Source organism: Tinamus guttatus, unplaced genomic scaffold (assembly GCF_059628265.1).
Source record: "Tinamus guttatus ecotype Peru unplaced genomic scaffold, ASM5962826v1 Tinamus_guttatus_pri_ptg000059l, whole genome shotgun sequence".
NCBI lineage: Eukaryota > Metazoa > Chordata > Aves > Tinamiformes > Tinamidae > Tinamus > Tinamus guttatus.
Window position 1 is genome coordinate 509,191 of NW_028288593.1, and position 22,422 is coordinate 531,612.

At 37.3% G+C, this 22,422-nt stretch overlaps 1 protein-coding gene across 1 annotated transcript; it reads right to left on the reverse strand.

The window, feature by feature from the left end:
- Nucleotides 1-1,721: 1,721 nt before the first annotated feature.
- PAIP1 (poly(A) binding protein interacting protein 1) lies at nt 1,722-20,921 on the reverse strand. Its single transcript, XM_088540315.1, has 11 exons — nt 20,651-20,921; nt 19,515-19,684; nt 15,488-15,676; nt 11,894-12,006; nt 10,063-10,174; nt 8,318-8,443; nt 7,563-7,669; nt 6,201-6,318; nt 6,017-6,071; nt 5,175-5,268; nt 1,722-3,041 (listed from the first exon to the last, which is right to left on the reverse strand). The coding sequence occupies exons 1-11, from the start codon at nt 20,904-20,906 to the stop codon at nt 2,948-2,950; spliced, it is 1,434 nt and encodes a 477-aa protein (XP_088396441.1). The 5' UTR covers nt 20,907-20,921; the 3' UTR covers nt 1,722-2,947.
- Nucleotides 20,922-22,422: the final 1,501 nt, after the last annotated feature.

A 22,422-nucleotide genomic window follows, 5' to 3' on the forward strand; every position in this document is an offset into this window, starting at 1 on the left:
GGAAATACTGGCCACAAGAGAGAAAAAAAAAAAGATAGAATTTGTTATACAAACCAGAGCCAATGTCATGGAAAATCAGTACCATAATGGATTTATGGTTTAAAAAATATTGTAATACCTGATGGAGCTCGAGGAGTACTACAATTGCATTTAAAACCTGACACTCACTGCCACTAGCATTTGTTTTTCCGTTTCTAAAATGAAAGCTTTAGTCCAGCAGTAAAAAGCTCTGAGGAGAAAAACTGTGATTTTCAAATACTAAACACTTTTGTTTAATCAATTTCTAAAAGTTGCCAATATTGTGCAAGACTTTCATGATGTGTGTAGTTAAAACTACATAATTAGGTGTAGGGTAGGGAATCTAACACGGAGTATGTTTCTTTTCAGAACTGGCAGTTAATGACAGCTTCTCCTCTCTTCCAAATTGTTATTTCCATGCTTCTGTGTCTTGTCCTTCTTTTAAGCTGCAAGAAAATAAGTACTTTTTTTTTGATGAAAAACATGTTTACACGGTGCACTTAAAATTTGTAAATACTGAAGTAGTAGGTAAAATTATCTTTAAATCCCTCAAGACTCACCTCTATGATACACAGAAGAACTACTGCCTGTTAAAAGCAGACAGACAAGCATCGAGCGGTGACTGTTACAGTGCAAGACCTGCTTCTTTCTTTTGCTCTCTCACTTCTCATTTCATCATCACTAATTTGTAACAGATTCCTGTGAGACAGGACAAGCAGTAAAGACTGTTAGATATTTAAGACAAAGATTATTCTGTCACCCTGCCATTTTTTTTTTCTAGTGCAAAACAGGCTTAAAGCTCTTACAAACCTCCACAGATAAATTAAACCTCTTCACTATCTTGAACTCAAGTCTCACTTTATGAACTTCATATCTTCAGGAGAAAAAAAAATGCAAACCTTGATCTTAACTCGTTTAAATATACAATTCCCAATGAGGGAATTGTATCTTTTATAAATAAGGTATATGTTAAGTCACTTTATATTTACATCTCATACATACTCTCAGACAGGATGCACACACCTAGATTCAGACAGCTACTTTTCACAGAAAAAAAAAAGGTACAAACTACATAAAACTAAACGCAATGCAAAGTCTTTTGAAAGCACTATTATTTCACTAAAATGCATACTTTAAACCTTGTTCCTTGGTCATATTATTCTCTGTAATCTGTATTTCCACAAGACATCTGCTTGTAAAGTTACCAAGAGATCTAACCTACAATTGGATTAATCTTTCTCTAAGAAAACGTATTCTCAACTGAATATGAGAGAATGTGTTTATGAAGTATCTTCACCTGAAAATCATACCATTTGATTTATGGCGACCTAGTTTCTGGATTTTTGTCTAGTGACTTTGAAATGTTTATACGGTACTTAATTCTATGCTATCCTCTTAGGATTTTTTTCCAATCTGTATTAAAATACAAACTATGCAACTGTGTGTAAACTGTTTAAGTAAAAAATAATAATAATAAAAAAAAAGCGCAGTGAGGTGTTATGTTAGGAAAAGGGAAAAATGAAAGGAGAGAAAAGGGACAAAATTGAACATTATTCCTTTTAAACAAAAAGACAAAATACAGTGAAAATATACCAAAGGAAACAAAGCTAGTTAATTTTTATTTTCCAAAACTCAGACCTAAATGAATATGCTAAATAAACATCCAGAAAACAGTCAGTACTCACTGTATTAGCAGACACACAAGTTATTTAACCAAACGTATTACAGTGAAATATTAACAGAATTATTTACATGCATATTTACAACATGTGTTCTTTACAGTAGCTACTTTTGGGGAAAAACGTCCTTTTTTTTTTTAAAGGGGCTCTATTTATTCTAGCCTATAACAAATGACAGGAAATGCTACAACTGAGATCAACAACAGGGGAGTCTCAAAGGAAAACTAACATGATTAATTTGGGTCAGTTTGCATCAGAATGTTAACATCGATAAAATAAATGAATGAGGTACACAAGCTACAAAATTATGACAAATTATATAAAACAATTAAAAGAATGAAGAAAATTACAAATTTTGCCAGAAGGTTAGACATGTTAGATACATTCAAGAATATGTTAAGAACTGCACATACTCATGAGGAGCATGGTTAAAACATAACTATATTCATGTAGCCTTGAAGAACACAGCAAACTATTTAAAGGACTGTTTTTGCTTGTAAAAGTTCAAAATAGCTGAACCAAGTCTTGTAAGCACCTGACTTCCAAAATACTGCTTGCTTCTTCACAATATCAATATATTAAATGTTCATTACAGGAAAAAAAAAGTAGTAGTCCAGACCTCACCCATGTCTTTTTCAAAGGGTAGGAGGGAGGGAAAATAAAAACCTTAACAAACCACTTGTCATGATTGTGAAGTACAAGAAAGATAATCCATATTCAGCTAATACGCTACTTAGCACAAGCGAACAAAAAAACAGCCCCAAAAAACAAAACCCAAACAACAAAAGAGCAACCAAACGAGAACAAACAAACAAAACCATGTAAAACCCAGTTATCTTGCATATGAGGAAAAGGATGAGTAAGTCCTAACTTATCCTAAAACAGGCAAGCTATTCAATTTATATCAAGTTATCTATCCCCTTTTTTGCCCATAAGAAATTTAATGGGACCATTCCCAGTTAAGTTTTATTTCCATTGTGATACTTTTTAAATTGCTTTTATTGCAGCCAAAACATTGTTCATTTACCTGTACACAAAATAAACAATGATATATACATAACGTTTTAAGTTACAGGGCATCAGTTTACAATTTTTGGTAGATTCTGTTTTAACAAAATGAAAATTGTGTAACGTTAGTACTTGAAGAAATTCAGTTTCTTTATTTTGGTACAAATGTTACAATTCTGTGTTCCCCTGTATTCTAATCATACCTCAGCTGCTTTAATAAACTAACATTTATGCATAGCATCTCACTGTTTTCTCTTATGTTCTGATTCTAGGCAGAATTTTTCATATGCTTCTTCAATTTCTGGATCCATCTCATCATCAATGTCATCGAAATACCTACAAAACAAAAAGTCAGTTTAGGTACAGATTTTTCCAGAAACATTAAGTAGATGATTTTTTTTAAATATAAAATTCAAGAATAAATCTAGAGAAAAAAATGGAAAGAAACAAAAGTTCAAGGCAGCAAGTGTATGTAGTTATTACTATAGTGTTTGTGGCCATTTTGGGCCACCTTACACAAGTCCACAGGTTAAAAGATAGAAATAGTGTTTCTTGGATGACAGAAAAGCAATCCATAGTGCAATCCAAAATAACTTCTTTTCAGATTTTAGTAACACGCCTGCACTGATCTGTGTGTAAAAAGCATTACGTTAGCATAATTTTTCATTGGTCAACATCCTCGCCAACTTCCTAGTGCACATGCTGCATCGACTGTTCTATTCACACTCTATTCAGAAAAAAAATTCTTTACATAGACAACCTCTATTCCCATTTACTGAGCCATGGAAGGAGGCCATCTTGATTCATTTCCCATTTGCATTATGGCATTACCTTCCATTATAACTGTAGCTACTCTTCATTTCACAGAACATCCGTCAAATTTAGGTCACATAAAAGACTTTGTCTTGTTAATGACAACTGGTATTACAGAGAATGGAAACTGTACCAGAGTTTCGAAATAATGCTGGAAAGGGATGGGAGCTTCTCTCCTCCCCACAGTTACTGGAAGCAACTTAAATGTTGCTTGTTTTCTGTAGGTCCAAGTGCAGTGTCCATCATAATAAACTAGGATAATGGAGTTGTAGTTTGAACATATCATATGTAATTCTAAACACAAAAAGACAAAAAAAAAAACTAGCTCCCCAATCCCCACCCCCTCCAAAAAGCAGTTACTGACTCTCGAAATGTGTGCATTAATTTTAGGTGCCCTATTTGTTTTATCTCTCTGTATCTTGGGGAATCGCAAGAAAACTAGCATCTTAGCTGCACTGAGGCTAAAAATGATACCTACCTTATAGTCAACCACAGCAAGTGCCACAGAAACGCATAGTAGGAAAAGTAATTTCCTCTTGAGCATGAAAATAATTTGTCTACATATTTATTTTTGTTCCTCCTTTTTCATAGGAGCGTAGGCTTAAGGAGGGACTTGAGTACAGAATTCTTTTTCCTGATCAAGCTGACAAAGGATTGATCTGAGCTTTAAAGCCTCTAACAAAGAAGGGTCCACAGTCACCTTGTCCTAAAGGTTGGCTCACAGTCTTCTATATGTCACTCCTCAGATTTGCTACCTCTATTTTGCATTTCATTTTTTCTTTTCCTAAGCACAGCAGTTCCCATGGGTATTTATTTTGAATATGATCTTTCTTCATTCCTAATGACATCTCTAATTTAATCAAAGCCATTCCAGTGTCTAAAATCATCCTCCAAAGCTACTGCAGCTCTCTTGGCTAGGTGCCACCTAGAAGTTTTCCATTTATTACCAAAAGTATTGATCCAAGCCAGTACTATATCACATATACAAGCAACACTGGGAATACTTTTAGGTACAAAAGAACAATACCAAATCATGATCTCAGAATCCTCCCCATCCTTCAAAGAGGCAGGTAGAAAATGCAAAGCAATTTATTCTAGGTACAAATTCTTCCACTAGTTTCCTATTAAATGCTTATAAACTAATGTCAAAAAGGTTATGTTCCCATCTACCAACTCCCCTTTTGCTCTGAAGTTGTTTTTCCTATTTTACAGGAATACTGACTAGCCATTTATTCAGAGAACACTGCCTATCCCAAGGAGAGAAACTCAAATCCTTAATAAACTTCTTCTCTTCCCCTTGAAAATTTTTGAAAACTGTAATAACTTATAACTAAGATGTATGCACATATATCAAATTCAGGTTGCCTCATTTTTGATGCTTCCCAGCTCTGGTGCTTCATTCAGGAAAAAAATGCAGAAGAGAATATGCTTGCATTATGTGCAAAAATATCTGAACTATAACCACCTTTTCTCAACTGGATTTTTTCAAATTTGCATAACTGAAAACCAACCTATGCAAAAGCAAAAAGTCACATTTTTGTCATGACCGTCTTCTTAAGTCTGCAGTAAAAATAACTATACATGCATACATACATACATACATATATATATATATAAAAGAAAAAGAAAAAAGCACCGCTCTAAAAGGACACATACAGATATCCAGCCCCTGATAAGTCTGTCCCATTTTCTTCATAGTCCGGAAACAAATCTTCTCTCTCAAGCAGCTCTTGGTATTTTTCTTGGTAATCTGGCATAGTAAGAAGGAGACTAAGTGATATAAGAAAGATAAATCCTATGAAATTCATCTAACAGCTTTAAAATATGCTGTTTAATGAGACCATAAATAACATGATATGTCATTTAATGACCTCTTTCCTACAGTGTTTTCTTATGACATCAATCACCACCTCTAAGAATAAGGAATTACATCTGTTTTCCAGAGAAAAAGGTAGTCACAGGTGTTTATCTCACACTGTTTCTAGACAAACGAAAACAAAGGCAGCACCAAAGAAATAATCCCCCTTTTGTTAAGGACTACCAATGGACAAAAAAAAAAAATAGACTGGAAGATTTCTGACTAACTAGAGAGACAGCACAAAGTGCTGAGATTTATATAACCTCTAATACTTACAGTATTTTAATCCAGAGCAGGGTATACATTACACACTTCAGAGACAGAAATTTAAACGTAACTGAGCAGTGGAACAGGTTGCCCACAGAGGTGGTGGAGTCTCCTTCTCTGGAGATCTTCAAAACCCACCCTGATGTGACCCTGTGCCACGTGCTCTAGGTGACCATGCGTGTGCAGGGAGGTTGGACTAGATCACCTCTAGAGGTCCCTTCCAACCTGAAGGATTCTATGATTCTAATTATACCTTTTATATTGTATTAGTTTCAGATACTTTAAGTAGAGATCTGTATGTACTTCAGCAGGAGAAACTTAATTTCAGCTTTCCTAAGAGTGAGAAGACAAGTGAACTAAGCTTAAGACATACCTGGATCTGCTGCAGTAAAAGGAACACCATCGGAAGTGTAAAATGTTGGCTCATTCTAAGAATAAAGTTATACAGTCAATTTTATGCTTTCAGAGTGGTAGTTGTAGTTTACAGCAACGTGACTGTTTATGATAAAATTGAATTCACAATACATTAAGGAAATGAACTTTGAGTACATTCTTACCATAAAATAGTTGGGGTCATTTTCAGGGGTAGCTTCTCTGTATGGAGAAGTTGCATGAACTCTACCCCAGTTACTTGATCGGAGTTCTACTAGTTTCAGAAGCATCTGTTTCACATCTCTGAAACAGAGAAGAACACAGAAGTTCAAATGTTTAGCTCAGGGAAATCAGACCTCTCTTATCCTGCAGGTACCTATTCATTAAATCAGTATCTAAAAAGATTTAGGAACCATACTTCAAAAGAAAAAAGAAAGTAAATAAATAAAAATCATAATCACCAGATTTGTTAATAAGAGAAAAACAGCTTAACAATTGTTACAGCCATTACCGCAGATTTACAGTTTTAAACCAGTTTAAAAAGAGCAATAACCAAAATACATAAAAAAAAATCTGAAAGAACAAAATTTGGTCCAATCTACAGAAAATTAATTTGATTTTCTTGTCTGAGTCTAGATGCTTTATATGTATTTCCTCTCAATTATGAAATAAAAGGGGGTGAGTTACCTTCCCTCTCCACATCCTCTGTGGTGAAGGAGGAAGCCCAAACAGAATAGAAATCGTTGTAGTTTTAAAATCAAGCCATCAAATCTGCAGCATGATGAATTTGGGGGCAGCAGATCCTTTTCTTACAAAGGATGTTAGTGGGGAGCGAGAACTGATATTCTCACATTAATTTAAGCACCAAATTTGTATTGCTAACGTAGGCCCTTCCTGTTCTTCCCTGCAGAGCAGCTTGATTACAACCCACAGATACCACCAGGTACTGCTGACATCCCTCCATAAGGCATAAAACAAGATAACAGCTCAGTGTAAGAACACCCTAGAGGATTTTCACAAGTCTGTAAGAAGCCTTACAGAATACAGCAGAATACAGCAAATACAGCAGGAAAAAATACAGAATACAGAATACAGCAGGAATACAGCAGAATCAGACAGCCTCATCTACAGTTGATTGCAGTCCAGGCAAATATGAGCCAGACATTTTTTTTTCCAGCATGTAGTAAGATTATATCAGAAAGTTATTTGTTCAGAAAAAAATATGAATACCTTTATGTTCTTCCAGATTATGATTATTTATACACACCTTAAAGTTAAATTCAGATGGGAAAGTATAAACTGTCATACATTATCATCACTGTATTTCTGTATTGATAATAACTTCTTGGAGCCTAAAGCATTGAAGAGTTATTTAAAGACATAAACGTTAGAAATCCTGTGTGCATCTCTATTAATAGATTTTAAAATATCTGATTAGAATATTTCATTATTTTTGATGGTTCGTAAGTGAACAAGGTATCACCTTACTCTTCATGAAAAGAGTAAGATATTTAATAAGAATAAAATGCTGAACAGTGTCTTCCGACCTGCTGCAATTTGCATCCAACACAACATTTTCAATTCTCTGAATCATTTCATCCATTTCATTCTTCCCTTTTTCTTTCCAAGCATCTTCTAAAACTGAACCTGTCAACTAAAGACAGTGCATTAGTAAATTTTGTCTTTTTAATTTGTGTGGATACCACGTATAGTTAATCAAACATACCTTAGTACCATACAGTTTAACTGATGCACTTACAACTACATACAAGAAAACACTTTCTATTAACATAAAGCTCTTTTGCTTCATGTATAAAACAGATACGGAAAGTCCTGCAATCAGGGAAAGTATCCCTTCAGTACCTCTTCCCTCCCTTGTATCCTAAATTGCAAGAATTAAATAAGCGCGAGAAATAATATTTTCCATAGGTGGTAGTTAATATTATTCAAATAAGGCTCAACTTAAGAATAAAATAACATGAAGCATCTGAAATTTGCCATTGAAGTCTGAATTCACAGCACGAGAAAATGGCAGTGTTTATATTTTTTTTCTGAGATTTCTGTTATTTATTTGAAGTTCTGACCTTAAAAATATTTATCATATTATTATTTCTAATTAATAATAATATAATCTAATTTTGTCTGATTAACTGAGGGAGATACTGATGTGAATTATATGCAAAATGAGAAAAGTGCAAGTCTCTCATGTTGTCTAGGGTGTTTTGCCTCTTTCATTCAGAACTACAATGCATTAGAAAAAATCAGAAGCTACCAAACTTTTTTTTCTTCTTTTAAAACTCACCTTCAGCAGTTTCACAGCACATATCAGGTTGCTGTCCACAGGATTAGAGAAGAGAGCATTTAGTAATTCCCAAAGGCCAGCTTGAAGAACTTCTGCTCGTGTTACTTGTCCCTTTGTTCCCTTTATCTTCCAAAGATCAAAAATTCACCAATAAGACTTATGTTATAGAAATTTATTTAGTCACATTTTCCCTATCAAAAGCTCCATGGTTTGGTCTGTGATTAATATACGTGGGCTGTTCAGTTGGAACAACATACAAGATATGGTCAATATTCTAGAACACAGACTGAAACTCATACAAATCGCACATGTTCAAGTACCTGACGGGTGATTGTAGGGAGGATAGGGCCAGGCTCTTCTCTGTGGTGGATGGTGACAGGATGAGGGGTAACAGGTAAAAGTTGAAACACAGGAAGTTCCACCTCCATATGAGGACAACTTTACTATGAGGGTGACAGAACCCTGGAACAGGCTGCCCAGAGAGGTTGTGGCGTCTCCTTCTCTGGAGATCTTCCAAACCCACCCGGATGCCACCCTGTGCCATGTGCTCTAGGTGCCCCTGCTTGAGAAGGGAGGTTGGACTAGATGATCTATAGAGGTCCCTTCCAACCCTAAGCATTCTGTGATTCTGTAAGTATAACAGTGTATGCCTAGCATTTTGTTTCTTTGTTAATCAGTTCTTGAGGAAAGCTGCAAAACAACTGGCAAATTGTGTACATAAGCCCAAAATCTTGGAAACCTCACCTTTCCCATCTTATATTATGCATTCTCTACAGCTGTACAATGGCTTGCTTTTAGAAGACATTCCTTATATAATTGAAAAGTATAGAATACTGCTATAAAATAAATACTTCATACTCCACAAAGCTTGTCCAAAAACAACAAAAACCTCCCAAAACAACAAAAATGCCCTTTGGAAAACTCTTTTTTACTTCTTGCAAGTGATAAGTAGATTTTAAGGTGCACTTAGAAACAAAAATGGGCCAGAAAACTGGTTTATTTTCTCATGCCAAGAAAACATTTTTATAGCACTCAAATCAAATTATTGAAAAATAAACCAGATATTTTTAAAAACACTGAAGAAGTGCGCTTACTGAATTCATAGACATAAGACTCAAATGTTTTGTGTACTAAAAAAGGTGTATGTACACATCGTAGATGAGAGAAACTGATCTAAATATAAGGTCTCATGCTTCAGGTATAAGTCAAAAACTCAAAATTCATTAAAAAAGTCTCTTCAATTTTTAAATTGCTTGTCTTGAAGATTCCCATACCTTCCTCAAACATTCTTTAATAGCTCCTGTTAATGGCTGGATACTAAATTACATGGATTACTGATCCTGATCTTCTTCTGGTAGGTTGTACACTTCCTATATTGTTTAAGTCCTATTTGTCTGGTAGTTTAACTGGACAAAATGAAAGACAGTATCAAAATGTTCTTTCCAATTTTTCAAGGAAAACAGATAGAAAATATCTGTGAATAGACATAGATTTTTGGAAAAGGTGGTTCATGTTTGCTTATTTGTATAAACTCTTAAACTGTATTTATCTTGATATATTTCCTGTATAACTTCCTGTCTTTTTTGCTTATGTACTTCCATGTCACACATTATAATGAAATTGTTCCCAAGTTCTTTGACTTTCTTCCCTTCTTCCTCTTAAAAAAAAAAAAAAAAAAAAAGTTTCAAGTGATACTCCCTGCCACTGCTTAAAAAATGAACACAGACACAGAGCTTCCTTCTTACCTCTAGGTTAAGATAAAGTTCAGCTAAGAAAAGCACAAAAGCATGAAACTGTTTTCGAGTAATTTCATCTCCTTTTGCAGCTTGATCTCTGTTTTCATACTCTGTTCGACACCTGAAATATTAAAGCAAACATCATTATCATCTGTAGCCATATCAACACAAACAACATATTGTTTATGTAAAACAATGCTAAGAACCTATGAACCGCATTTAAACTGTTATTTCAATTCTTTATACTTAGTTCATAAATTCTTCATGCCACCATTTAAAGTTACAACTAGGCATAATTTAGTTATAAATACAAATACTTGGAATTCAAATTCAGTTAATTGATTTTGTAGTATTTACAATTTAAGATAACACTGCAGTGAGGTACATTTTCTATTATTCAATAACAGTGTCAAAAACATGCAAGCTTACATACCAATTCAAAAAATGAATTTGGTATTTGAATACAAGATAATCTCTAATTTATTCTCTTATACCAAGTATAAAGTGTGCTGAGAAACAAAAGAGCTTTCTTAAATGTTGTTAAATGGTTCATATGTACCCCTCACATTACCCAGACTATTCTATACATATTAACAATAAAAATATAAGCCACCTTAAATTTATCGTTGCAGGAATAAGGAATTTTTTTTTACTGGATTGGCTTCAAAACTGGGAGTGAGATAGAAAACTGAGTATCAACAAGTATTTCCTTTAAGGAATTGCTCAAGTAATAGGTATACTCACAAACTCAGGAAAAACAATGAGATGTAGAACATTAAAAAGGATACTGAGCATATTCTGGTATCTAAACACTAAGAATATGATTCCTTCATACAAACTAAAAGCTGTAGGAAACAACATTTCTTTCTTTTGTTCTTTTTTCTTCTCTCTTTTTCTTTTTTTTTTTTTAAGAACATAAGATAAAAAGTGATAATTTGTATCATAATTTTGGAAAAAAAAAAAAAAAGGCTCATCTGCCTTCGGACATTCAAAAAAAAGTTTCCATTTCATTCATGAGGAAATGCTCCCATGTAAGATAAATGCATTTTGATGAACTTTTAATCTAATAATGCATGCTTTTTTCCTAACCACAGGTGGTCTAAATGAGACTCCAAAATGAAAAGCAAATCTAAAGCTTGAAAAGATGGTAGTTCTCAAAAAAAATAATAATTTCTAAAGAATCACGAAGAAAAATATTAGTGTATTAATCTTTCAAAATCTCATGCAACCGGATTTAAAAGGAAATGCATCTGTAAAAATTATTCACATTTCTGTCATCTGTGAAGTCTAATCATTTTTTTAACTGTAAGCTTCCAAAATTTTGTAACTGAAAATTTAGGAAGTTTATCTTTCTGTATTTTGGGTGTCTATCTCACTGGTTTAAATTCAACTAGCCAATCTGTGAATAAACTTTACAAAGCAATTACAGCCCAAGTAGTAACTGAACACCAAAACAAACAACAACAACAAATTAAAAAAAAAATGAAGTAAGTAAAGGGCCAAGGGCCAGTACAGTAAGAGTATGCACATTTACAGTACTTTTAAAGTTGACTGTCTTTCAGATTCTCCCATAAATTGACATCAGTCTAACACACTCAGTTCAAAAGGGTCCACATTACGCTGAATTAAGTTCTATTTTTATATTAAAATTATTTTTCTATACTATAAAATACACATATAGTTATTATATATCCATTATGAATCTCTGCTTTAATAATCCATAATTCAAACTTCCATTTTTAATATATACTTCTTTGCCCACTGACTTAAGAATTACATATACAAAAGAGGAAGAATGTGGAACATGAGTAAAAAGCTTAAATGATGTGCTGATACTGACCTTTGAAGTAACAACTGCCGGAAGTTTCCACTTTGTGGATTAATGGTTAGATGATGAGATAAATAATTACACAACCGTGCTCCCATGTAGGAAAAATTTGGGACAGATGTGGCCTTCCAAAATAAATTTGGAAAAATAAATTATTCATAAAGGCAATGGTTATACTATTAGGAAGTATCTTTAAATACATTTTGGAAATCAATCCTTGTCAATAGCTGACTAGACCACCAGAAAGCAGTGTATCAAAATTACAAAAATTGCTATTTGTTTGATGTTAGTTTTGTTTCATGTTCACTTCACTATTTGCAGTTCAGCACCTTAAAAGTTCATTACACTGATTTCTTGGCTTCAAGACAACAACCACGCTTATGCCAGGCGTCCTTAACTCCACTTTCCCCATTTCTGTTAGATATCTGAAAGATATCTGTTTTATATTGGATATCTGAAAGATGTTTTCTTAACGACGTGCGCTCTTTCTAGATGAGCAATGAGGGCATTAAACCCAAAATTCCACCTTCATTCAGCCTAAGGGCTACCTAGCCCATGACTCTTTCTGGCAATAGAGAATGCTCAGGGAAAGAATGTAAAAGCAGGTCAAGGATTCGTCACTGCACAGCAATATCCTGATTCAGAAGTTAAAACTGTATCTTTCCAGGTAATAGTCCTTTATGGGTCCTTTTTTGTTTGTTTGTTTGTTTTAACCTCTCCTCTCTAAAATGACTATTACTTTTGAACACTTACACTTTTATCAAGTAAAACACAGGTGGTGGCAATAAAATTCCACAATCTGAGTTATGCATGCTGCCTGAAAAATACTTTGCTTTAAACCTGACACTTGGAAACTTTTAGAGGTGCAAAAAACTAACGAAAAAAATCATTTAGGTATACATTCTGTCTCTTTTAGGACTTCAAGCACAGAAGCTCCCTTGCTTCTGCAATTGTAAAGCAATTTTTTACTGTTGATTTGTCTTAAAGTCTCCTCCAGCAATGCTTAACTTCAAGATTATTTCTCAGGTGACATTCTGATGAAGAATAAAAAAGAAAAAGGTTCTGGAATAGGAAGCATGCCAAACAAAGCATGGATACTGAGAATTCATTAATTTTTCCCTCCACTGGCTTTAATATCTTTGAATGTATTTTTTACATCTTGATCATCTGCCTGCACTTGCAGACTTCTTGTATGTTTTTAAAAAAAGTCTTGCCATTAGAAAGTCAATGTGTTATCTAGTCACCTTTTACAAGCAGAGAACATACACTCAATGCAATTTTGCAATCTGCATAATGCTGCTGGAAAGAGCTGGTTTTGGAAGCTACAGTAAGTTTTATTACTTTAGAAGGTCAAGCAGTCATTACTTTCAGTTAAAATATATGTGAAACATCTAACCAGCATGTGGGTGCTGTTCAATAAGTTGCCTGGACCAGAAAAGGTACCCCCTACTTGTAAAACAAGGTAAAAGTATCAATTATAACTTTCCTTATTGGCAAAACAAACAAAAAATCCCCAAACTTTCAACCCTCAGCTGCATTTTACAATTATTGCTTTATTGTAATTAGTAGCTTTGCATTTGTGGTTGCATCAAACACTAAAACAGTTCAATTTTAAGTTTATGCCCTTTCACAGCACTCAAGGATTCAAAAAAAAAAAATCACTGAGGACATCATCCTGATAACCAATCATTGCAGCCTAGTGCCTTTTCTGTATTACTGTGGCTGGCAACCCCAGCTTGTCTGTCACTCAAAATCACAATCTAAGGGTAAAGGCTAGTCTGTCAATACACAGTTTAAGACATTTCAGTTACTATAACAGCAACAATCTAGTATATTAACTAGACAGCAATGAAGATTCCCAAAATCACGTGGTCATGTGCTCAGCTTTTGAAAAACAGAACTGTCAGGTCACTCCAGATGGACCCATAAATGCAAAGAACAGAGAAGAAAGGAGATAATCTTTCAGAAAGCCTGAATTACCTGACACCCAAGTAACTGGAAAACTGTACAGAACCTGATTTTCTTTTCTGATATAGCCTTTTTCCTTGACAAATCCAGCATCTGTAATTCTGCTCTGCTCTGTTAAATTAAATACTACTGAATCAACGGCTTATAAATACATTTCATTAACTGTCATTTTGTGATAAGCTAAGACTAGGAAACACAAACACATGAGTAAAAGCTCAAGAAAGAATATTGAGCATACATGCTATGCTCTTCTGTGCTACAAACAAACTGAAGTCTTACATTTTGGGATAGTAGGGCAGATATTCTACACTGAGCTATAGTTCTGCTTTTCAGATTAAAAATGATGACTGTTGCATTCACTGCTTCTTGGCTGAGGAAGCGATAGCCACCCCCAACATTATACTGTTGTTTTAAATAGTGAGAGAGAGGAGGAGGTGACATTAAAGACTTTACATTAAATGCAGCTTTCTGTACATTTAAATACATTTTCACACATGGAATAATTTCCTGCATTTTCTTCCAATAAAGCTATATTTCATATTTTAGTCTTTAATTATGTTTACTCACAAGTGCTCAAATAGAAGATTGGGAAAAAAATGATGCTGTTTAACAAGGCACAGAAAATGACAAAAGGTAGCTGAACTGAAAACATGCTGAATTACACATGCATTAGTTCTGTAAGAAACTTCACATCCTACAGTACTCTATGAACACCAATCAGTCAGGCAGGTCTATATATCCCAAATTATATCAGGGGAAAAAAAAAAAAGTGCAAGTATCTGCACTTAAGAGTGAATAAAAAATGGATTGCTCACATTCTTAAAAACAGAATTTGACAGAAACCAACACAGGAAAAAGATATCCAATGTAATAAACACCAAGCACAAGTGCCACTTATTCTCTGCAGCAAGTCCAAAGGCAGTAGCAGCAGCTCATTTGCTTAGCAACACAGATTAAGCTGTTCTTTCCAATAGCTCCCTCAATTAGCACAGAGTTCAATCCAAGGTCTCTGTCCTCATTCCATGGCCGTCAATGGGACGGGACCTAGTTACCCGGCAGACAAGCTTTCTTTTTCTTCAGTTATGCTGTTCTGAAATAGGTATATTCCAAATAAGGAACAAAACCAGTCAATAACTGAATATTTCCCAAAGGGTGATGCGCAAAATAAGAGAGTATTTAATTTTTAAAATACCAAACCATGAAAAGAAAAAAATACGCAAGTATTACGAAGTTAAGTTATCTTTGTGGAAGAAAAATGGAAAACTTTGATGTAGCTTAAGGGGTTTTTTCCATCTCTACTATAAAACATCTTCTAAGTAAATTACTGAATTTTGTGCTCCAGTATATGCCCCTAGAAATTCAAAGACACAAGAAATGAAACAAAATAAACTGAAAATTTATCAACCAACCACTCCACCCATGATCAGTCATTTCACATTACGAGGCAAAAACTTTTCCCATAATGTTCAATCTAAAATGAAGAAAGAAAAAAAGAGAAAAAAAAGAAGAAAGGAAAAGAAAAAAAAAGGAAGAGAAATGTAAAGCCAAAATAAAATCTTGCATGTTATAGCCATATAACTTTCATAGCAGGGAAGAGGACCATAATATCCACTTCATAAAACTGAACACACAGACTACCTGCTGATAGATGAGTTCCACGAGTTCTTGCAAAGCTTCATCTGTAATTACCCAGCCATTCAGTGTTTCAGCAAAGTGCTCTATTTCAGTTTCAAAACAACCCGGCTGCTCAGTGAGGTGATTTAGGAAATCTTGTACATACTCCGTCAAAGTCAGATAGCTATCACATCCATCTTCAAAGGGAGACTCCTACAGCAGCAAAGCAATTTATTAACAATTTGAAAAGAACCTAAAACAAAGTTGTTGAACTTACCATCTCCTAAAGCAGCTGTATGGCCCTTAGTCTTAAATAACTCTTAATACTCTCATGCTTGATAGTGATCTTTTTTTACGTGATATACTTGAACATTTTTAGACAGCATACACCTCAATGCACCGGAAAGCTCCATTAAGCTCTAGAATTCTAAAAACAGTGTCAGCTGTCATTATACAGATTATAGTCTCCTAGCCAAACATGTCAAAAAGATAGGCTAAAAAGCAAATCAAATGGTTTGCCAACTTGCATGCAAGACTAAAATTTTTAACCTCTTAAAAAAATAAGCGAATCGCTTCAGAACAGCAGCACCAAACTGAGTTTCATAACCCTTTTTGCCTGATGCATACTCGAACTGTACTGCAAATAAACAAACTGTGTAAGGAAAAGTAATCAGATACTGGAACCAAAATGTTTTGTGATTACAAAGAGAAGCACTCCAAAAGAAGCAGGAGGAGATAAGCTAAAGAAATACATTAAATATAGCGCAATTTTCCCATGTCCAATAAAGCCAGAAAAAAAACTTCTGAAGTCAAACTGCTTGTCAATAGATGAGGACTGCTAGGCATCAAATGAAACTAGAGTGGCGATGCATTAATCAGAAGTTACTGATATCAAATAAAAAGACGGTAAACACTCTTGCTTCTTCAAGAATGGAGCTAGCACAATAACAACTTCACCAATCTTTATGCTTCCACTGTTGGGACAGAATGTTATTAATTTTGTCCATTCGGAAATGGACAAAATGTCCATACAGAAATGGAGATCAAAATAATTGATTTTGTAAATAGTATCTCATATGAGCATTTGTAAACAAAAACCAAAGCCCAAAGAAGGATTGCTGAAGAACTAAACTTACACTTAGTGATTAAAACCTAACGGTAGTACTGAGAATAACAGCATTCTCAACTGACCTACTGTTTAATAAGAAAAAGATTTAAAATTTTTGAGCTAAAAAACAATCATTTTTTCTTTCTTCAGTGGACATACATACATTGAACAGATTTATATTTTCATTCTACCTCTCCTCACCCTTCCCTGAAGAAGCAGCTGTCTTTTACTTTCTGGCTTCAATATGCTGCAGTTTTTCCTCTACTGAGGAGCAACACAGATGTGTCATCTGTGAAAGAAAAATCACCTGGATACAAACTATAAAGAAATGAAATACTTAAAAAAAAAAATCAAATACTGATATTAATTTCAATGACTGTAAAGAGGACATGGGAAAACTCACACTTTCAAATTGTTTTAAAGCATGTTCTAAGGGTATACAACCTAATCTAATAGGGCAGATGCTCAAAGTAAAAGAAGATAAACTAAGACGACATTCCTTGGATACCTAATTAACTGAAACAATTGCCTCATAAACAATTCTGAACTGGACTTAAAGGGACTTAATATAGCACACCAGAAATAGGAAAAAATGCTCTTAAAGACTTAAAGAACTAGTGGCAAGTTTTTCCTACTGATGATAACAAAGCTGCGTACAACCTGATCCATGCTGGTTGTGCTCTCAGCTGGTGGATGGCTCCACTGACCTACAGAGCTCCTTTCTAATCCATAGTATTCTATGATTCCAACAGTTTGGACCTTTTATTCCTTCGATCCATAAGCTAACAGGTCTCTGTGTAACTTGCTAAATATTCTATCTCTGTAAGGGAAACTAGTTTTAACAAGGCACTTTCGAATAGCTCAGTGAATGTCCTGTACAATGAAGTTAGACTATTTTGCTCTCCAGAAATGTGACACTGTATAACAACTGCAGCTTATATTAATCCTGTACAGCACAACTAGCATCTCGTCAAACAGTTTGAAAACTTTGCAGCCCAGAATAGTGAATGCTGTAGCTTTTAAGAGCTGCTCTGACAGCAGCTTCTAACTTTATGAGTTTAAAGGCATAATAATGGCTAAATAAGGGTAAATAGTCAAACAAAAAACACAGCAAAAGATTCATGATCCAAATCTGCTCTCAGCTTCTGTTTCAGCACTTGCTAAACACTAGTATACATGAGAAGTATTCACAACATTTCTGCTCACATTTAGCTACCAGTAATTTATCATCAGCTTGAGTTCTCCTCAGACTTTGTAGAAAAACCTCTTTTCCTTCAGGTTATATATACCTAATAACAAATTTGCAAACTTAAATGCTTAATATATATCAAAAAAGCTGTATATTATTCCAGAGAAATATGAGTTTTCATATCTAAAACTCTAAGGAACACTAAGAAGGTTAGAAGTATTCATTCTAATTCAAAGAAAGAAGCTTCTCAAAATTCTTTTGCTTCCATTTTACCATTGTCAAACACAAGATTTGTGCAAAGTATCCTAAATTTCCCACTTTTGCTGCAGATGAACCCAGTTTACTAAATTAGCTCAGTCAATAAAATAACAACAACAACAAAAAGTACCCAGTGAAGGAGTAACAATTCTGGAACTTAACTATTCCAGGCCTATTATGGAAACCTAGTATTAGATTAGGGTCCTTACAACATACCAAACATACCTCTAGATAAGAGTTTTAGCTTTTGCAACCATTTTAAAGCTTTTTGTATTAAGATCAAATGTTTATAGTCATAAATTATTCTTACAACATGGCAGCTAAAAACTCCCACATGCTTGTGTGTTTTTATAAAATTGCTGAAAAGCAACATCACTGGCCTTAAGAGTTTGTAATTGCATGTATGCAAATCTGTTAATTTCAAAGGGCATTTTTTGATCAAGGAACTAAAATCCTTCATTTACAGAAAACATATAACATGTTTTGGGTCAAAGCACTCTTTTTCTCCCTGTAGATTATCCATTTACTGAAGCATGTTCACGTTGGCATTCAGTCAACAGCTGTCTACTGGCTATGGGATTGCATTATTCAGAAGACTGATTTTATTCAGCAAACTGGCATAGGTTGTAACATCCCAATAACATCATTTTTTTTGTGGAAACACCAAAACACCTGATGTAGAATTTACCTGAGTATTTTTCTATTAGTTATTCAAAATCTATTTGCTTCAACTTAATTGCATATTTTATATATTTGTAAAAATAGTAGTTTCCACACACCTACCCACCAGTCTGGCTGCTCACATAACAAAAGGTTATTACAAGGACTAACACAGGTCTCTCCTGGAGTAAAACTCCTGTACCATAATACAGGAGAAAATTAGAAGCATCTGGCTTGTATTTACATGTGACATCCACAACACAGATTTAAGCCAAATATCCCACCGAAGGTGTATGGATACTAGGAAGGAGTCCAACCATACTTTTCTTTCAGTGACACTGTATCACCAAAAGGCAAAATTGTAAGACACATGATGATAAATGCAGTTGGGCATTGACAGTCAATCACTGCTAGACTCAGCACGTTTAGAAAATGGATGCCTAAGGCTTTTCTAAGCAAAGCACTTGCTTCAAAAAAAACTGAGAAATCTTAATGAAAGTGAAGCTAAGCCTCTACTTCAAATGTGGTGTAGATGGAGCTCCAACAGATGCAGTCTCAGAAGAGACAGCTTGCACTCACATTGGTGAAGTCAATGCCTGGTACAATCAAGAAGAAATGCAGTTATCTGCAGTTAACTTTAACAAATCAGCCCACACTGAAGGCTCTCAAGCAATCCCTGTTATTCAGTCATTATCACTTAACATTCTGTGTCTCAAATTTTGGATTCTCTTTAACTACTGCAGCATTCAAGCTGTCTAATACACATGAACTCATGAAAACATTGCAAATTTGAATATAAGCAAACCGGCGTATACTAAGAGAAGATAAATACTTACTGCAAAGTTCAGATTGTATCCTGAGGGATAAAACTCAGGTGCGTTCGCAGACAATTTTGAGATTACCACAGGAGCCACCGCCACCTGAGGTTTCGCCATTGCTGGTCCAGAATCAGGAACCAAAATTTTATCTTGGGAGCTGATCGGAATTCTTGTCTGTCGTGGGTGTTCTGGAACGGTTTTATTATGTTAATACCTCTTCTTACACATCATTAAGTTTTTATCTATTCATATAACCTAACACATAACTTTTAGGAGACAGAGTGGGAATAGAAGAAAAGAATAGAATGACCTGCTCTGACAAAACAAAACAAACAAAAAACCAAAACATCTTACCAAGGTATTTTTTCCCCTGAAAAGTGATACTGCTCTCCTTTTAGAATATAAAAAGTTTAAATATATTACGACTGATGTTCTTTAGAAATTTAATCCCTAAAGTTCGGTTTTACTTTCAACTGCAAAGGCTCAGTTTTAATTGCTTTTCTTACAATGCAAAAAGTTTAGACACTGTGGAGAGGCCTTCGGTGCCAGCCAAAAAGCAAACACAACATTCAACCAAAGGTGACCAAAAAAGAGGAGCTCTCCTCCTCCAGCAAAACACTTTCCTAAGACAGCTGACTAGAGAAACTAGAAAATCTGCCTATGCCAACCTGCTTTTCTTGTGGGTTTTTCCACAGGCTGCACGAGCAGAAGTAGGCCTCTCAACACCTCCACGCACTTCTAAAAGATGTCGCAAATCGCTAGCCCCCCAACATGTTGCACAGGGTGCTTTCCACATTTTTTTTTGGTGGAGCAGCTGTTGCATTTACTGAGGAGAGCATGGTCGGGCAAAGCAGGACGCGCTGTGCCGCTGAAGGCTGGGTTTCCTCGGGGCAAACCTCTAGGCCGGAGCCCCAACACGGCTCCCGAAGCCGGGGCGCTCACCCAGACAGAGCGCTAGCACTGAGCCAGGGACACCACGGCAACACCACGGCCTCAGCGGCGGCCCCGGAGAGGCGCCCGGCCCAGGGCCTCAGGCCGCCGGGGAAGGAGAACGAAGGGCTTCCCCAGGGCCGCGGTGTTGGCCGGAGTGAGGAACAGTGCAGCGCGGCGGCTCGGCCGAGGGCCCCCCGTCTCCCGAGCGGCGCGGCCGGTACCTGCGTTTCCGGCGCCCGGCGGCGCGGTCCTGGGCGGCCGCAGCGGCTCCTGCTGCTGAAGGAAGCCACCCGGCTTTTGCTGCTGCGGCGGCTCAGCCGCTCCGGGGCCGTGGGCAGCGCTGCCCTCGAGGCGAGCCCCGCTGCCGCTCTCCGGCGCGCTCGGGAGGGCGGCGCCGCCTCCTCTGCCGCGACCCCGGCCCTGTCCCTGTCCCTGGCCGCGCCCAGCGCCCGGGGCCCGGTCGAAGCTCTCCGACATGCTGCAGCCGGGGCGGCTCTCGCCGTGGCGAGCGGGCGCGTCCCACGGCCAGCGCTTCACTTTCGGTTCCCCCCGCCCCGCGCCGCCACGATGGGCAAGGCCGGCACCGCCCCCAGCGCCCCCACAGCGCCCCCGCGGTGCCAGTGCGGAGCTGCGCCCGGCGCCGCGCGGCCGCACCGTGAGGGACGGACCCGCACCAGGCCAGCACCGCGCCGCGGGCCGCTCCGCCGGGAAACCGCCAGAAAGCGCCTTTTCCTGCTAGTATCCTCCCGCAACCGCGCCGCTCCGGGAGCGAGGGCTGCGCGCAGCAGTCCGGCGCTGAGGCCCCCACGGCACAGCGACGTGTGGAAAAAACTCTTCCTGCATGGGAATGTACGCGTGGAAAAAGCACGTCTAAAGGACAGCAAAGCAAAACCGCCAACGTGACAGCACTCACCGTGCTGTTGGGTCTACTTAGTGTAACCTTGCTGCTCATGCAAAAATGTTACAGCAAATTCCTGTTGGCTTGGGTTTAAAAATAACTGAGAAAGACAGTACATGTAATACTTTTTGCTAATATTATTAAACGCTAATGATTTAATTCACACAGCCACTCACAATCGAATTCCCTCATCTTTTGCTCAGCTGTCAGAGTACTTCTGTATTTGGCTTGCCAACACCTCAGGATCTGCTGTCAGACCTTGCTGCGGGGTGTGGTGTCTAACACGCCTCAGCTCATGTGTTTGCATGTGGTCCCCCTGCTCCGCGCTCACCTGGGCTTTTGTTTTGGGCTCTGTTGGTGACTCATGAGGGCATGAAAAACATTCAAGTATGCACAGAACCTTACAAAAAGATCCAAATGATTCTAGCAAATTAAATAATATACCCCACCTAAAACTCAAATAACAGCAAATGATTTGATGAGCTTTAAAAAAACTGAAGTTCCTTAAATTCTGCCATTATTATCATTAGACCTAAGCTGGAATATCAGGCTTTTAAAGATCAAAATTAACTACTCAAGAACAATATCAGTAAAGAAAGCTATATGCTGCAGCACCTGTTCAAGTGTGTTTGAGGAAATACCTTTTTCCTCAAAACTGTTGCTTCGGCCTTCTTGCCCCTATCCCGCACACCAGCACGATGTGGGCTTCAACAGTGCGGATGCCTCTGCTTTCCCAGCCCTGAAGAGCTCCTGCCCCAGATTTCCCCAGCAGAGCCGCAGCGAGGACGGAGCCACGCGGGGAGCCGTTAACGGACCTCTGGGGCAGAGCCAGGCGGGCAGCCGTTAACGAGCGCTCAGGACGGAGCCAGGCGGGCAACCGCTAACGGGCGCTCAGCCCCGCCCACCCGCCTGAGGCACAAGCCGCGCACGCAGGCGCCGCGTGACGCGCACGTGACGCGCGCCCCCCCCCCGCTCCGCCCCGCCCCTCTCCGTTCGGGCGGGAACGTGCGCGCACGTGACCGCTCCGCTCGCCTCACTCCTTCCGGGTGGCGGGGCGGAGCTTCGGCTCGCCCCACCCCGCCCGCCGCGCCGCCC

What these genes read in the sequence shown, in the direction of transcription:
- PAIP1 (XM_088540315.1), bottom strand. Translation starts at nt 20,906, where the DNA reads ATGTCGGAGAGCTTCGACCGGGCCCCGGGCGCTGGGCGCGGCCAGGGA. An exon ending in TTGGATGCAAATTGCAGCAG is followed by an intron (nt 6,319 to 7,562) that starts GTCGGAAGACAC and finishes TCTCTGTTTCAG; the next exon opens with AGATGTGAAACAGATGCTTC. An exon ending in TTTTACTGCAGCAGATCCAG is followed by an intron (nt 5,269 to 6,016) that starts GTATGTCTTAAG and finishes TTACTATGCCAG; the next exon opens with ATTACCAAGAAAAATACCAA.